The sequence below is a fragment of the Rhea americana genome, unplaced genomic scaffold (assembly GCF_003343005.1).
Source record: "Rhea americana isolate MKP2758 unplaced genomic scaffold, rheAme1 scaffold_17, whole genome shotgun sequence".
Taxonomy (NCBI): Eukaryota; Metazoa; Chordata; class Aves; order Rheiformes; family Rheidae; genus Rhea; species Rhea americana.
The window spans coordinates 1,939,265-1,956,581 of record NW_028185816.1 but is presented as its reverse complement, the minus strand read 5'-3'; the positions used below and the strand labels follow the sequence as shown (position 1 = coordinate 1,956,581).

At 38.6% G+C, this 17,317-nt stretch overlaps 1 protein-coding gene across 1 annotated transcript in view; it reads right to left on the bottom strand.

Moving 5' to 3' along the window:
- The window catches only part of CSTF3 (cleavage stimulation factor subunit 3), a 54,258-nt gene continuing 36,941 nt past the window's right edge, over nt 1-17,317 (bottom strand). Inside the window, exons 6-21 of the mRNA XM_085300852.1 lie at nt 15,959-16,025; nt 15,798-15,832; nt 15,570-15,696; nt 12,767-12,844; nt 12,389-12,551; nt 11,759-11,868; nt 11,212-11,328; nt 9,901-9,975; nt 8,396-8,539; nt 8,199-8,301; nt 5,956-6,025; nt 4,459-4,654; nt 2,550-2,703; nt 2,043-2,137; nt 1,881-1,941; nt 1-701 (exon numbers count right to left, since the gene is read on the bottom strand). Of these exons, the coding sequence (XP_085156978.1) occupies nt 499-701; nt 1,881-1,941; nt 2,043-2,137; nt 2,550-2,703; nt 4,459-4,654; nt 5,956-6,025; nt 8,199-8,301; nt 8,396-8,539; nt 9,901-9,975; nt 11,212-11,328; nt 11,759-11,868; nt 12,389-12,551; nt 12,767-12,844; nt 15,570-15,696; nt 15,798-15,832; nt 15,959-16,025 (1,798 nt within the window). The 3' untranslated portion in view covers nt 1-498. The remainder of the gene's footprint in view (nt 702-1,880; nt 1,942-2,042; nt 2,138-2,549; nt 2,704-4,458; nt 4,655-5,955; nt 6,026-8,198; nt 8,302-8,395; nt 8,540-9,900; nt 9,976-11,211; nt 11,329-11,758; nt 11,869-12,388; nt 12,552-12,766; nt 12,845-15,569; nt 15,697-15,797; nt 15,833-15,958; nt 16,026-17,317) is intronic.

Here is a 17,317-nt window from a genome sequence, read left to right as displayed (position 1 = left end):
TGATGTTATCGATATCCTTTTATTTTAAAGGAATGTTTTTCCATTTTTCAACTACAAAACAGATTCCATACATTCTGCCATAAATAAAAACGAACAATAAGGCAGGACACTACATGAACAAACTGAGAACAATTGTTTTCCAGAAAGTGTGAATTAAAAATGCTTCACAATTATAAGCCATCCAGTTTTTAAAATAAAACTGTTGAAAACCCACAAGATTTCAAGTGGCTGATGTGAACATCCTTGAAGAAAGAACAAAATGCAATTTAGTCATTTTGCACTTTTGTTTTTGAAAACCTAATTTTGTTCAGAGCACATTCTAAGATTGGTTCTCTCTGTTTTCGGTTCAAGAACAATATGGGAGAAGAGGCACCACAGTAACAAAACCATTTCAAGATTTTTTTTGTTTGCAGCTGTCCCTTTTAAATGCTTGACTTTTAAGAGACAAGACAAATTCAAACAAGTCTTTGTCTATCGCAGCAGAATTCCAGACTTGTTTCACCGGATTCTCTTCTGTTGTCGTGCTCTGTAAATGTCATGAACAGGGGGAACTACTGATCCTTTCTCCTCATCGTCATCAGAATCTTCATTTGGTCTCTTGACAGCCTTATTGAGCATAGCATTATTTTCCACAGGTCCATTGCCTTCCACAGTTATTTCAGGTAGGCCTCCAGTAATTATTCTTACAGCTTCATCAACAGCTGTAGAACAAAAAAAAAAAAAAAAAAAAAAAAAAAAAAAAAAAAAAAAAAAAAAGGTTAATTTGTGAAAGTGAATTCCCTGATGAGAAGGGTGTTTCAAAGTTGAATAGAATTTCAGGTATGCTTTTGGAATAAGAAGAAAAGGCAAGAAAAACTAAAAAGCATTCAAGCAAGGACACCAAGATGGATACATACGAGAGATTTCTGGAACACAATGTATTTTGCCACCGTATTTCTCCTACAGAAGTTAGGAGGAAGAATTAGATCTCAACTCTCTAAAACTCTTATCTGTGGCAAACACTAACTATAAAGTAAATGATGCCACTGCTTCAAATTGAGAATTCTCTTTACGCAAATATTGAGGTCAATTACTAGCTTAGTGAAATACTAGCTTATTAAAATAAGAAAGCCTGTTGGGAAACTGTGCACATGTTCATGATTCGTCAGAAAGATGCCTAACAAGTCTGTTTCTGCTTATAAACAAAGYTTGAAAAATATATAATTTAAATGGAAGGTACTTTATCTTCCCTCCAAACAAAACTAAATTCTAGCTTTGTCTCTGATAGAGTTCCTTAAAGTAACAGAGGGGCTGGAAAGTTGCATACTAATCATCCGCTGTAGGTATTTACATGAGGACTGGGGGATGGATCTGTCCGCTGTTTGTATTTTAGAAATTTACCTTTTTTGTGGAGGCTAAGACAACACAATTCTTGAATTGTTACCAGACATTGCAACAATCTGTGTTTGAGTCATGTCTAACAATGGACTTCACATACTGCAAATTTGTAATTTAATGAGTTAAAATTCTTATACAAGTAGAGATGATACCTTGTTTTTTCCAAAGTATATTTGGAAAATCATTTCTTTAATATTTATCACAGAAATTATATAATTAGGTATGTTGCCATTAAAGTAGCAGGTGGCAATTCTCCGCTTTTCTACTTTTTGTTTCTCTCCACAGTTAAATGTGCAAACATCTGTATGTAGATTCCAACCTACAAACATAGCCACTTCAACAGCATACTCTTAAGTAATAATTATACACTTACATCTATAAATGAGGTCTGGACTTCAGACTTATATATGATACAAGTCACATATGTAAAAATATATATCATATATGTAAAATAAAAATCACATTTGGCACTACCACAGACTCAGAGTGAACATATAGCTTACTTTCTGGCAATTTGCATCTTCTGAATATCTCCATGAGTTCATCCACTTGAACAAAGGGACCCTGATTAAAAAAACAGAGTTTAGAAGATTAGAGTGCATACTGTTCTTCTGTCAAAACAGAATTGCTTCTAACTTTTTGAAGTTTTCACAATTAAAACATACCTGAAAACAAACAGGAGGGGGCAGGAGCTTCATTAGAACTACAGCTGCTGGTGGAACAGGAAATACACCACCGGGTACAGGATGTAAACCTGGGGCTGTGGAAAAACAACTGTATGAATCCAGTACATGACCACTAGACTTGGATTATTTCAACAGTATTATTACAAGGTGCAAATAATCACTCCCCTGTCACTTCTGCCTCTACTGACAAGTCAGTGATCCGAGTTCTATGAGCAACGTCTATTACAGCTTCTTACCATTTACAAGACCCCAACTACATCTTCATATGATCTTAGTTTTAAGCAAAGCATCTATATATTTAGCAATTCAATGACACAGCCTAAAACTTAAGTACATGTTGAGATCACTGATGATTACTAGGTGATGATGATAAGTCTCCTTGACTAGGTTTACTAAACACAGGGGAATTGCCCAGTAGGAGGAGCACAGGTAAATATTTTGCCTCTAGGGGAAATATAGCCACTTCGGACTGAACATCTGACTTACGTGCTAAGTGTCTTGGCTGAAATGGAATCATTTGTTGAGTGTCTGGTTTGGGATATTCAGGTTTTCGGTCTACTTCATCTTTGAGAACAGGCACAATGGAAGGTGCAACCACAGGGTCTGGAATTATAGCTGCCAGCTTGGCACGGGAGACATCCTGCAAAAGCCAATTAAAGAGCACTGAACTTGGCCATACCATATTGTTGTTTAAATTGTAGACCAAAATCTCTCTCCAGACTAGTGACTGATTCTGACTTTGTCATCATTATATCAGTGATCCAGCTGTGAATGGAAACACTTATTCTTGGTACAGAATGGATCCTATTCACCATTTCTGAATTGCATTTTCTTTTTCTTTTTCTTTTTTTTTTAAGGTTAAAAAGGCTTTGGTGAACAGGTGCAGACCACTAAGCATTCACAACTGTCATTTTTCCCTCATTTCATTCTCTAGATTGATTTAGCTGGAAAAGAAATAAAACATGAAAATCAGCAGGCATGCAAAATACAGCCAAATGGCACATTGGCATGTTACAAGCAACAGAAACCAGCCCAAGGGCTCAATAATCTTAGATGAACCACCTAGAAGGCATTTGTATAAAGACATACCATCTTATATGTACAACTGTAACTTCAGAAATAACTTTTTCCTGATTATTTTCTAAGAAGAGTATTTAATGGCTCAGCATCGATTATGTTTCCAAGCCTCAGAGATTATTTTAAAACTATGTGAGGAACAACACTTCAGCTGTTTTGCTAACTTTGATGACTTTTTTCCTCCAGAAACTATTTTTCTATATAAGAGATAACTTGAAGCTTAGACACTATTTTTGAAAGACTTGAACTGAAGGTTCCCTTCTTTTCATGTAAGTGTGAAACAAAAGAGTTCCTCCAACAGAGCTGTTTTTGCATAAGTTGTCTGCCAGTCTATTTTACATCATAGTACAAAAAAACCCATCATTTTTTCTATCCTAATTGTTTTCCAAAGCTTTATGGTTTCTCACAAGACTAAAATAGCAGTTGAAGTATAGGTAGTCAAAAATAAAGATGGAAGACCACCAGACACCAGTTTCCTGGCCTAGAACGTGAATTAATTTCCAAAGAATAGCATTGAACAACTTTAACCATAATGAAGAATTAAAGAAAAGCAGGTAACCACTGAGCTCTGTAGTAATTTTCTCAGTCATTTGCAGTAATCACTACAATTGCAGTTTGTTTCTGATTCAGTTCTCAACGAAGTGAAGGAGCTTTGCCACCAACTAGAGTGGAAGGGCAGCCAGCAATATTTCATGCTCATGTCCCGATTCTAAAAGCTTTCAGAAGTATTTTGCTTTATGAATGAGCTCAGGACTAACTCCACAGTAGGGGCCTGAGTGTAAGGGCACAAGCATACATCAAACCTTCTAGTGGGAAGGTGAGAGGAAATATGAATAAGTGAAGTTGCATCTGTTAGTCATATTCCCTTGCCCCTTTCTGCACCTGCCCCACAAAGCCTGACACGCTGCTGCCCAACAGGGGTGTCCCTGGGGAGCCCCAATTAGCTCAGCTTCTTTCCAGTCTTAATCTGAGAGGTAAGTTCACCCCTCGCAGCACCTCAGTAGAGCTGCAGTGGAACTCGGCTGGCCTTACGCTGTCGCTCTGGTCTGGCCCAGCASTGTTCCAGCTACAGATTATGGCTAGACATTAAAAAGAGTTAAGAAATAACAGCCTGATTTTGCTTTCACTGAAGTAGTGTCAAAAAGTAGTCAAAGCAAACCTTCTAGAGATAACAAGAACAGAAGACAACAAAAAGCCAACCTGGCCTCTCTTACCTACTTTTCTATCAAAGAAAAAAAAAAATCTAAGGCAAGTGCTAAATAAAGAATTGCACAAACTTGCTAGGACTGAAAGAATAATAGTAAAATTATCTGCTTACCTTATAACCAAGAGCCTTAAGTTCACTTGCAGAACAAGGGTACAAATCCATGAACTTATACCTGTCTACCAGCAGAGCTGTTTCTTTACCCTCATATTCTTCCTTGAACGCTGTAAATCTCCGTTTTTCAACTTTCAGTATGCTAGCTAGATCACCAATGTTACTTTCGAAAGCTAAAAACCGAGCCCAGATTTCTCTGCAAGAGAACAGAAACATAAGATGGGTGTTAAAGGAAAAAGCATTACTGATCATATCCCAATCACAAAAACATATAACATGAGAGATTCTAATGAGGTAATCTGGGAAGACATTACCATTTCTATTATTTATTTTAGATGCACATATTACCCTCCCAGTTCCTTAGGTATCTCTGTAAAATCTCTCCATCTAGTAGATAATAAAGGACTTTAAAGTTTATATCTGCAGTAGACCTTGTTATAGAAAGGAAAGGGTTACTGGAGTGTATGACTTCAATAGCACTTGAGTTAAGTTTTTAGCATCAACGTATGAGGCGTGAATGGTCTTTACTTATCCTGCTACACGGAATTTTGGAATTTCATTCTGACCCTGACGCCTGAAGGAATTTTCAATACAGACTGTGATTTAATTCACTTGCACAGACTAGCACATGCTAGCCAACAAGAGCAACACCCTAATACATAATAGGCAGTAATTGAGAATTTTACATAGCCTAAAATGTATACAACTATAAGACAGTAAATTATTAATTATTTCTTTATGGAAAAAATCTGATATAGTTTAGGCAACATCTGACCATATTTCTGAACTTGCTTCAACTTTCATTTTAGCTTTGGAGCTCACTTTTGAGGAAGATTCTGCATCTAAATTATTTTGATTTTTCTCTTTTAAAATGGGCTAAGTATTTCTCAAAAAAAAAAAAAAAAAAGTGCAGGATGAAGGTGCACAGCAACACAACATTCAGCTTCTCTGTTTTGATGCTTATGTCAACCAGAGAAACAATGGTTAATAGCTTCTTACTTGGAGCGCAATCATGACTTGGCAATCATTTTAGAGAAATAAATTTTAAAAGTAGTAATGAAAATGTGCCACTGAGTGGTTAATTTCAAGTGTTTTCTTTTTCTTTCACTACTTTATTTCTGGTAGTCTGGAAGTTTTCCAGCATTCTCCTCCTTAAATTCCTCACTCATCTTCTCTAATGCAACACTCCTGAGAAACGTCCTCAAATCCCTCTCCCCAGCTGCCTGAAGCAGGTAGCAAGTGATATACAGCATTAGCTACACTCGCTGCTGTGCAGCAGGATTTTGCACGCTATACTCAACTAATAAATGAATTTCACTGCACATAGGACAGGAATTTTCACAACTCTGTCATATTTTAGACTGTATTAAGAGGGGAAGGAACACCTGCAGCTAGCTTTGCCCTACTGTTCATTTTTTCTGACTTGCTYGTAATGTTTGTTTCTGAAAGGATTTATGTATTATTTTTAGTGTAGTGAAACTGCTTTTGCAGACATACCCAGATTTCTCAGGTGGGAGGCTCCCTGAAGTTAAAACACGTTCAAACAAAACTCTTGTATTATTGTCCTCTTAAAAACAGAAAGAAAAAAGAAAAATCACACTGAGTAAAGYATATTAAAGACAATTTAAAATCATTTCCATTCAAAGAGATGTGTACACTGAATTAAATAAGAGGGCTGACATTCTGACATCTGGATGTGAATTTCAATAAATAGGGAAAATTCAGAACACCTATATGAAGTTTTACCAAAGGAAAGTAAATTCTACTTTTATTATTTGAAAGTCTCTTGTGGACAGCAACAAGTCAATTCGAGTACAGATTCTTCTACGACAGCATAGCTATTGCTTGATCTCTTGTAATTTTTATCAGGCTTTTCAATTACTTCTCTTTTAAATTAGAGCAACATTAATGTACTTCTCAGATGTATATTCCTCAAACCCTCACAAAACTATCAGAAATGCTTTCCAATTAGCAGTTAAGCCTTTGCCTTTGTACTCTTCCAACTGAGAGAAACGAACAGTTGTTTTCTTCTAAAAACTGCTAGCTTCTACCCTGTATCTCTTGCTAAACATTCTACTGTACCTTGGGTTTACAGAAGTCTAGAAGTTTAACAGTTAATTTTTTAGTTTCTAAGTCTGCTGGGTTGTTTCTGTCAGGAAAAGGACCAGAAGGATGAGACAACAGTACCCAAACTTCAGTGCTACATGAAGCATTTACGTTCTGCTCAATGTTCATGTGTTTAAAATGCGTGTGTGTGTAATAATTGTAATTACATATCTGTAGGCCGTGAGCAAGATGTTCAGATTTGGGTCCAGACCCATTCAGCTTGCTGCTGCTTGGCTGCCTCTACTTAAGCGCAGGAGCAGGCAGTGCTAACAGCTGCTATTACCGATCTCAGGGTCTGGTAGGTGCCCGCTGGAGCAGAGTGTACTATGCCTCGGGTCAGTTACTGCACGGATGCTTCTTCCAGCAGGGCTCGTGCAGGAGCCTTTCACTTCTACTTTCTACCTCCTGCTCGTAAGCAGCAGAGACTAAGTTTGGTGCTGAGGAAAACAGAGACCGTTTTTCAGAGATGCTCGCTTACACGGAACAAGGCAGAGCAGTACTCACACTGGAGGGTTTTAAAATAATTTTTCCTATGGTGACCTATGAAAAAGCATTGCAGATATTCAAGTAGACCTAACATAATTTGTCTCAAAATTAAATATATTTTGGCTGGAAAAATCTTCCTGCTTTCAGCTCACAGAAGAGAAGAGCTCTACATCTATTCAAACTTCCAGAGTCTGAAACGAAGGACGCTGCAGGCCGACAGGAGAGATTCACTGATGCCTACAAAACTCACTGAAAAGTTCAGAAGTGTCAGAAGTACAGCTACCTGCAGCCACCACTCCCGTCAGCCAGAGAGAGGCCTGCTACTCAAGTGCTGAATACTTCAACAAGTACCTTAAGAAATCTGTAAACCTAGCAGGTTCCTTGACAGACACGACTGGGCTGAGGGAGAGCCCGGCATGAACCCCTTTCCTTACTCGTCGCTAATTCAGAAACACACACCAGGACAGCTCCCCGCGCTCTGCGCAGCAGCTCCGGCTTCTGCTAACACTGCAACAGACTCCCACGCCGGCAACCCCGCGCGGCCACCGGCCACTGCACCGGGCTCCCCAGCCCTCCGCCTGACGCACAGGGATCCTCCGTGCCCTGAGCCTGCCCCGCTCCGGGCTTTGGAAACTGGCTCCCCCGCAACTCCCCAGCGGGGCGGTCATCTCGAGCTAGCTCACACCGCGGCTTTCAAATCTTGCTCACCTCACCTATCTGGGGAGAATGAGTTAAAATTACTGCTAGCGAAAGCCAATGAAATGTCTTCCAGTATGGAAGAAGCAACCCATCACCTCTCTCGTGCTAGCTTCAACCTCCCACAAATCTTTTTGTGCAGAACTTGGTATTTCTCGGTATATTTCCCACTGTTTACAGCAGATACAGTCGAACTGCTGCAGAGCAATTTGGAAAGTTCACTCTATTCTATTTATTAGAGTTAAGATCTCATGTCAATCAATACACGTCTGGAACTTCAGCGTGGACATAACGGCAGGATTTTTTGGAACTGATTACCAAGCTTTATGAGGAGGTTTCACTGCCCTTCAAGAAAGGATTAAAACTGGAATACAAAGAACTTGGCCCAGAGCCAGACTTGCAGAGAAGGCAAATGCATGTTTCCGTACTACCTCTCAAAGTTCAAAACTTACCATTAAGGTGAGACAGGTAGTCGATATATGCCAGTACATATTCTGGAATGTCCCCGTATTTTTTCAGTCCTAGCTCAAAAATCTTAAAGGCCACAGACTTATCCTGCAAACATTAAAAGAAAAAAAAGTTATTAGCTTCAGTGAGCTATGCACCCTGCTGACAGTTCCTTAGTATCAAACTGAGCATCTATAATTACCTTACTACAATAATACTCCATTAAAGCTGCTGTAACATAGACATGATGGCGGGTCCGGGCATCCTCTCTTGCTTTCTTAAATATCATTCTTCCAGATTTTATGCCTTCYGCTCGCCTTGCAAATTTCATGTAYTGGATATAAACCTAAGGTGTATATWAAYGTTTATATAGTATCACTGCTAACAAAGRGTGCTAAGATGTAGTAAAGTCTTCGGCTGTATCTAAAATCATGCTTATGCACAAAACACAGTTAACAATTCATAATACAAACCAACAAAGTTGTGTTGTGCCTCTATGTTGTCACGCTATAAATACTAAGACAAAGCTTTTTATATACTTCTTTTAAAAGCAGAAAACACCTGAGACTGAGTCCCTAAAATGACGATAATGTGCAATTGCTTTGAGGTAGGGGAGGTAAGTAGGTGAACGTAATATAGGTGAATATAATTTATGTAAGCCAGTATCTTTAGAGAACTAGARGTCACTTGCTTATTCTAAAAACGTCAACTTTCCAACGAAGTTAAAGGCATCCATAAGACTAAGAAAAATGCAAAAAGYCTACTTCAACATTTTCATGTGTATTATAGGATCCAAGATACCAATCAGCCTGGCTTTAAATGTTTATATCTGATCAAGAAAATAATGAAAGTGCTGTTTAATTCAGTGGCCAGATCGTGATTTGTATTTCTTGGGGATTTAATTTTCCTCCACTCTGAATTAGACCACAAACAACAGTGCTCCTTAAAGAGGAGCAAATGGTATGTGTTTTTTCATAAAATAYGTATTTGGAAAACATTATGGTCTATATATAATGAATACAGCATGTCAATAAATAGATATCTTTCTTCTGACACTGACTTGTCATTTAACTGTAGACCTCAGACCCTTTTGCTTCACCTGATTTGTGATGTTTATTTACAAACTAAGTAACTTTTCGAGGGCAGGTTACATTCTCTACCACTTACTCAGCAGCCGCACAGCTGGCACTACAAACAATGTTGTTTACTTATAACTTAAATAGATATACAGCAATACACTTTGATATTTATATGGTGCATTTCAAATTTCTTTGCAGGCTACCTGCACACAGAAATCAATACAATATATTTCTCTGTAGGGAAGACAGTGGGAGAAAGCAATGTGCTTTTCATAAGTTAAGGTGAGGGGAAGTGAAATTTTAGTTGAGCCAACAAAAACATACACCAATGCTTACGAGCTGCTTCATGAAATCTTTAGTATCTTCATTTAATATCTTCATGGTTTAAGAGATTCTCCAAAAGACACACTGGGGAAAAGTGCACATGACTTAATGTATCTAAGTGGATTAAAGGCTATAATCATCAACCTCACTGCAATTTTCATCTAATTCCATCACCTTASTACTCTGCCTGCTAAATCATCCTTGTGACCCATTGAACACATGTAAATACTCCCCCATTCTTTAAGTGTACTCAGCTCATGATCTATGCAAATGTGGAAAAACTCAATACTGTGGATCATCTTACCAGAGTGGGATCAATATCTTCTATAGCCAAGAGTCTGTTATATATGCTGTGTACTTTCTCATACTTCATTCGACTCTAAGTAAATACAAAGGAAACAGACTGCTTTGTAATACAAAAGAATTATAGAACTTTTATATTAATGATTTAAAATTTAATACCGCTCTTACAAATCACTTTTGAGAATGCAAAAAACAATTTGCAGAAAAATCCTAAAAAAAATTTGTTTACTTTTTTCCTCAGCTGGATGCTATACATTGTCAATCAGTGGTTTATTTACTCAGATGCATTTTTTTTTGTCTTGTCCAGTCATTTCTTTACTTTCTGCATTCCATTCTTAATAGTGCTTACGTACAGGCTTTTCAAGATTCTGAATTCTTTTTTTAATTCTGTAACACAGCAGCGGTACTTCCATTTAGGTGCTGGGCTAAGATGACTGCTCCCCTTACCTCCAACTAAAAGCAACTTGCAGACCTGCTAGGAAAACCACCTTCTTCACTCCAAAATTTAGGCATTTCCAATAATCTGCTCCGCTCATTGTCAGCTGCAGCCCTTCTATTGTAAGCACTGTGCAACTTCAAAGAAGTTGAACAGCCAGTATGCTATGGATACAAGAGGATGCACTGAAAGCCAAGAGATGTTTCTTCTTTCAGGCCTGAAGATTTGTTTCCTGTTGTCCTCAGKATCTTACTGCAAACTCTTCCATGTTGTAAGTGGAAAAACACTACCTGAGGGGAGTTTACCTACTTAGGACTCCAGAGTTCTCATCTGATCAATGAGAAAGGATCTGCATTCTTGATAGGTCATGCACAAAAACAACCATCACTGGGGCATTACTCATTCTTGAGACTATATAATAAGGTGGTAACCAGATAGGATAAACAAATTTCTCAAGAAAATGACTGTATAGGKTCCCTCCCATTTTCCATCAGAGCCATGAGAATACAAATACTAAACCACCAAGAATTAGATAGGAAAGGTGTTCTTTATCTCCATTTTAAAAGYGAAGAAGTCAATGCCTCATTAATTGTAAATCTGAGTCTTCAACTTCAGTCATTCGAAAAATAAAGTCAATACTTAAATGGAAAGACTGAATAGATTTTCAAAAATGTTGTAACTAACACTATGGGCTTTTCCTTCCCCATTTTGTTAGCTCAGCCTAAGAAACACCGAACAAAGTTAAGGCTAGAAGAATCAGTAAGTTAATTCTGTAGATGTTCTGTATAGGCAGTATATTTCAAACAAATGACATTTTCGAAGAGAAAACTTATTTTTTTCTGGTTATAACTTCAGTACAAGACTATTTTTGCTCACCTCTTCATAATCCGCATATGCAAAATAAAGCAGCATATTCTTCTTTAATAAAGTGCTGATCGCTCTTTCATAAATATTAGCAGCCTCGTCACTGAAAAGTTTAGCATTGTTCATGTCCTGTTATAAAATAAACATGATAATATTATCATTTAACAGCTGTGCCAATGAAGGCCAAACTATGGAATATCTTCCATCCTTGAAAAGTCTCAGTGAACTTCAATGAAATGCTCCAGAAGAGACACTCATCTCCTCAGCCTCTGAAGAATCATGAAGACATCACCAAAAAAAAAGAAAAAATTGAAAACTGGCAGAGACTAAAACATTTTTTTGTAATTCTTACCTCACATGCAAAGATTTCTATTTCTCAATAAATAGCATAAATAGCTATTAGCATAAAATCTAAAATTCTGAATATGACAATTTAAGATGCTAAAGATCTTTTTTCCTCCTTGGTTCTTAAGTATTTCAGGAAAAAATTACAACAGCATACTGCATCAAAGTAATGAAATAAGAAAGAAAAAAAAAAGTTTTATTGCAATCTTCTTACCCCCTTTTCAGCTAGCAGCTTACTGGATTGCTCAAGATACTGTGCAGCTTCATACCAGATATCTGGGTGATGTCCCAGAACCAAAAGGCATTGCTCATATGCAAACATAACTAGAGAGAAAAAAGAAATATTCCTTGTATATTATTGGAGAAATAGTACCATCTCGCACAATGGAAGAATGAAACACAGAAAACAGCAAATAATTTAGATTCTATTAACACTAATGGGCTCCAAAGAGAAGAATCACATCTTGCAGTTCTTTCAATCTTCAAGAACTCTATGAATCATAAACAGCARCTAAATCCTGTCTCCTCCATACAGGATGTGAGCATCAGCCATTAAAAAAAACAGATGCAGCTGACTATTTGCAAGAGAACAAGCTGCAATCCCCCATTTTCCTGATCTCCAGTGAGACACAACTGTAGCACAGTACCCCAAAAATCAACATATTAGGTGCAGCTTAGCTTAAACAAAAACTAGCCAGTAGTTTAAAAATGAAATCCACAAAACTCAAGAAAGATAAGAAAAGAAAAAGTTGATCAACTTCTGCTATTGCTGACAGCACCAGAACACATTATTACTTCAACTGGAGGTATTAATGGAGCTAAGAAATACAATACATTAAGTTACCTCTTTTYGTTATGAGAGTTTGATCTTCTGTACGGAGTGGATTGCTCTTTTCCCACTGGATATACTTCTTCCACATGTCCACCTGCTGAGCCTCCTGAGGGGTATTTTGTGGGGGGACAGAGGGAGCATTGCGATCCAGACCTTTCATAACTGTCTCATATTCCTGAAACAGAAAAAGCCACATTTTGAACAGCAGATTTAAACACAAAAAACATTTATTTGACATCATGCGCCATTACGCTTTATAAAATTGATGGAGATGTTTTAGCATACCAACCTTACTAGTTTAATAAACACTTCTATATGAAAATAAGAACTAAATTTAATGCTAGTTTGTAGAATTAAATAGCACAAAGAAAAGTCAATAGAAGTTTATACCTTTGCAACACGTCGTGCATTCATATAGTCTCTACTCCTGTCTTCAATCATCTTCTTAGCTAAGTGAATATTGATTCCCTGGAGAAGGGTAAGAAAAAGAATCAGGGATACGCAATTTCACTTTGGAACTACTAAATCTTACTTCATACAGAAAGGGGCTTGAAAGGCAATGCAAAAGTGAGCCAAAAGGCCAATATTATTTAAAAGTACCAGTCTCAGGGGGTTCTGGATTTCTCATATTAAACATATCACAAATGGGCAGGAACTTATTTATGATGGAATAAACTCGCTACTAAAAATCAGCTGATCTGAGGTATCTCAAAGTATTTTAATCTTATAAATTGCAACTTACAAACCACAATGAACTTTACATGGATCTGATGGAGGAGAAAGCAGTGCCAAGACTGTATTTATGAATTCATATTTTTCTCTTTAAAGGTCAATGCCCTGCCAGAGAGGCAGAGTTCCCTACCTTACTGCTGCTTGCTGTTTACCAGGTGAAGCCTAAGGCTGCATATGAGCCAATTTAGCCTTCTTGGACAAGTAAGAACAGAGATTAAAGCCCAAGCCCAAAGCTCTGCCTTCGTCCTTTCTCTCTCTTCACTCCTGAAGTCAGTGACAGCTTTTAAAAGTGATTGTAGTCAACTTAAGCCCTGCCACAAATGTACCTTTGTCAACTCTGATACTTGAAGATACTCCAAGCAGCAATACCTGTCTAGGATCATGTTCATGCTCAGCTACTCAGCTGCACAAGAGCAAAAGGGATTTGGGGCAGCCAGGCCCCACGCTGCAATTCAGAAGTTGCAATCTGGAACATGGGCCAGGTCACGGGATCGCAGTCACTAGCAAAATCTGCAAAACCTCCTCTTACGGCAGGGAAAGCAACCTTTTGTTCTTGTGCACGCCTGCGTCGGGGTGGGTTTTGCTCCAAGTGGCTTGCTGGGAATTTGAGGAATGTGAGCATAATTATGATTCCTATTCCAAACATGCATCTGATCGAGATACCGGTTCATTATAGAAACAAGAGAAACTGCCTGGCCTCTCAGAGAAGGTTTATCTGAGACAGCTGTCTGGGCYACTTGCAACATAAAAACAGTGACATCCCATTTAACTGAGGGCTAGGCTGAGCACATAGCGCTGTTTTCGCAGGATGCTTTCCCAGCCTCCAGCGACTTGCTGCCGTGAGGCTTTGAGAGTCAGATTTTTTTTTTTAATCTCACTAGGTGTTTTGCCATTTTTGACCATTTCTTCAATTAAAGATGCTTATTGGTGCCTGATAGGCCAATATTACCACCCATTAGCTCCTGAGCTAAACAGAAGCTTGAGAGCATTTTCACTGCAGCAAATAATCAATAACTTTTTGTACAAAGAGCTGTGCTTGATCTACATTTTGTTGGGCTATTCATGTGAAGAATCATTTTCCCTTCAAAGGAGCCTTTTTGGTGAATAGCATTTCCTTATTTTGTGCCAGGATTTCCAAATACGTAAACAGCAGCCCCTTCCCTTGGGGMTAGTGTAACCAGAACATTAAGAGCAGAAACTTGGGTCTGGACACAGCACCAGCCCCTGTCTTCCAGCTGAGACAAGCTGCGGTATGCAACCGATGTCAACCAGAACTGCCTCAGCTAGGGAAAGACGCAGAACGAACGCAGCCTGGCTTTCAGCTCTCGTTTTGACAGTCCCCCTAAGTACGAACAAAATTGGTAGGAACAAGCAGAGAGCACTTTCATTTCACTGCGTGGGAGGGGAAGAGGAAGGGGAAGTTTACTGGGAACTTTCTGGCAGAGACACTGGGGGCTTTCCTCCGGATGAGGAGGCATGTCGCCGGGTATCTTCCCTGGTGGCAAGCAGGCTGTCTGAGGTATCCCTGAGCATTGACCCGGTGACGAGCTCTTACAGCGAACACTTACGGCTGCCGATGCCGGGGAGCGCTGCCGCTGGCTAAGCAAGCGGCTCTGTTACGTCCGATGGCGCCAATCCCACCCCTTGAACAACTYAGAGCAGGGAAAGAGAAAAGGTCCCTCGTTCCTCTCCCACGCAGGCCCTCGGCGGCCCATTGCACACCAGCAACACCGCGGGAGGAGGGAGAACGCCGCGCAGCCCAGAGCACGGGCRCGGAGCACCAAGGCATCGAGCCGGKCCTACGTCTCCCCTCCGGAGGCTGGGGCAGGTCAACAARCCACTACCAGACGCGTTCACGAACGCGCCGGGAAGGTGCAGCCACCAGTCAGACTGCGAGGTCAACGAGGCGACACTGGGCTCGCTGAAGACCTCATGGCAGCAGACTCACCTGAACTGATGCTGTTGTGGCTTCGGGTGAAGGTTGGTTAGTAGCATTTTATATGTGCTTGTGGACATATAACTTAATATTGTGAAGGAAGTCTAAACCACCACAGTTAAGTGTCATTTTTCCTGTTCAACTGTAACTGAAACGTGGGAAATGCCTCCTTTGGAAAGCAAGCCTTCACTGTCAGCTGCCAGCTCTAGCTCCACTAGCATCTGACAATGCTAACCGTGACTTCTAATTTATAATTCACTATCCACCCCACTGCACTAACTGGGAAACAGGCCAATTTAAAATATATCCTACAGAAAGTGTTTAAAATATTTATCACTCATCACACCTCTGTAGTCCTAATACAAGTCTTAGTGCACACTGCACACACAAAACGTGTCTATACTGCCAGTCATTTCCTTATACATAATTATTTAGTGGACACAATCTGGGTACCACACTTGATTAGATCATTTTTTGCATTTCTTGGAAAAAAAAGTCACAAATAAGTTTCATGTTCTTGATTACCTCTTCGTATTTGTTATAATCTCTCCAGAGTTGCTCTATGTTAATCATTGGATTCACGCAACCACGCTGGTAAACCCTACGGACGGCTGTTATCCTCTGGTTTTCTGCATAAGATCCTACAGCTTCTCTAAACAGTGGGGAGAGAGATTAGTGTCAGCTACTACACATCATAACCTGTATGAACATTAATATTACCTTAATTAAGCTTAAATTTTTTAAGATACTTACACGCCCTTCAAAAAATTGATGTAATCCACCCAGATCTATGCAAGAAAAAATTAAATTTCATATAATGAAATCAGTATTTAGTTGTACTTTTTAGAATCCAAGTTAGAAATAAAAGGTGTTTCGGGTGGGGGGGGGGGAGGAGGGGAACAAAAATCCCATACCTGGTATGACATGATTTCCATGCCAATTTTATCCAGAGCAAAATCATATGCCTGAGCCATTTTTTCTCTGAGGAAAAAACAAACGACAAAGACCATAGAGCAAGTCTTCAGTATTTAAAAAAATTCTTTATTTAAGAATATTCTTTTTAGCAGCAAATTATAACCAAATATTGAAGTATAAAGACATAATCTAACAACAGAAAATAAAAATTGTAACTGGGATTTTATTTGTGGCAATATAACACACTAATGGTTCCTGAAACCCCCTCTCCCTAAGCATGTGAAAATCCACATATACTACATGTGTGATAGGTTGAAAAGTCTCATATGTGTCATATGATTGATTCCCCACCTTCTAAATTTAAGGTAATTTTTCCAAATTGAAAATGTTCATAAAAATTTTTTTCTTTGCTCTTACTCTTTCCTTCTCTTTTTTCCTAGCTTCCCTTCCTCAAACATTTTTCAGTGCCTCACTTCTCCTTTGTCCGTATTAACAGAAAAAATAAAAGAAAGTTCAATGGGACAAAAAGATACRGGGGGATGGGACAGGACACTTATTTTAAAATTACTTTTTTTTTAATTATAAAAATTTGGTGTTCTTTCATTAATCCATCAACCAATAACCTTTTGAGAATTATAGTATGAAGAAATTATGGTAGACTGGGAAAGAAACAATTCACAAATGCTAAAAAGGTATCATTGCTGTTGAAACTTCAGGCATGAAAGAAAGCATTAAACTCAGTTCACAAGATTAAAAACAAGCAAAATGTGACCAAATGAAAAGGAATTAATATTGGCAAACCTTTCAACACCCTGAAATYTTATGCTCTAGGATCCTTCCCAAACTTTAATTACTCAACTGCCCTCTTCAAATACATTGTCTCAACTGGAATCAACCTTGAACTTGGCAGAAAAATATTGCTGAGGCTCTGAACAGGCACTAAGCGAGAATTCAGCAYGTGATGCTGGACAAGTCCTCAGTARGCAGTGAGACCAACCTTACAGGTTGGCTCAACCACCAAAATCCTTCATGGGAAAGAGCATGGATACTCAGCCAGTCCCCTGTCCCACATCTTTATAATGGATCCCAAGTAGAGAAGCAATTTTATCTAGCAAGCTCAATTAAAGAAGCTGCTATAAAAGCAGCACTGAGGTATTTCAAAGAAAACACTCACAAAAATGCAGAAGATATATATAAAATACCCCCAGCACAAGTATGTTCTGCTACAAGACTCAAGTTTGCCAGAGAATGTCCCCCCCACACACATACACTACCCAGTTTAACAAATAATATTAAAAAAATAGTAAAAAAAAAAAAGAAAAAAGAAAAAAAGAAGAAAAGAAAAAGAAAAAGAAGAA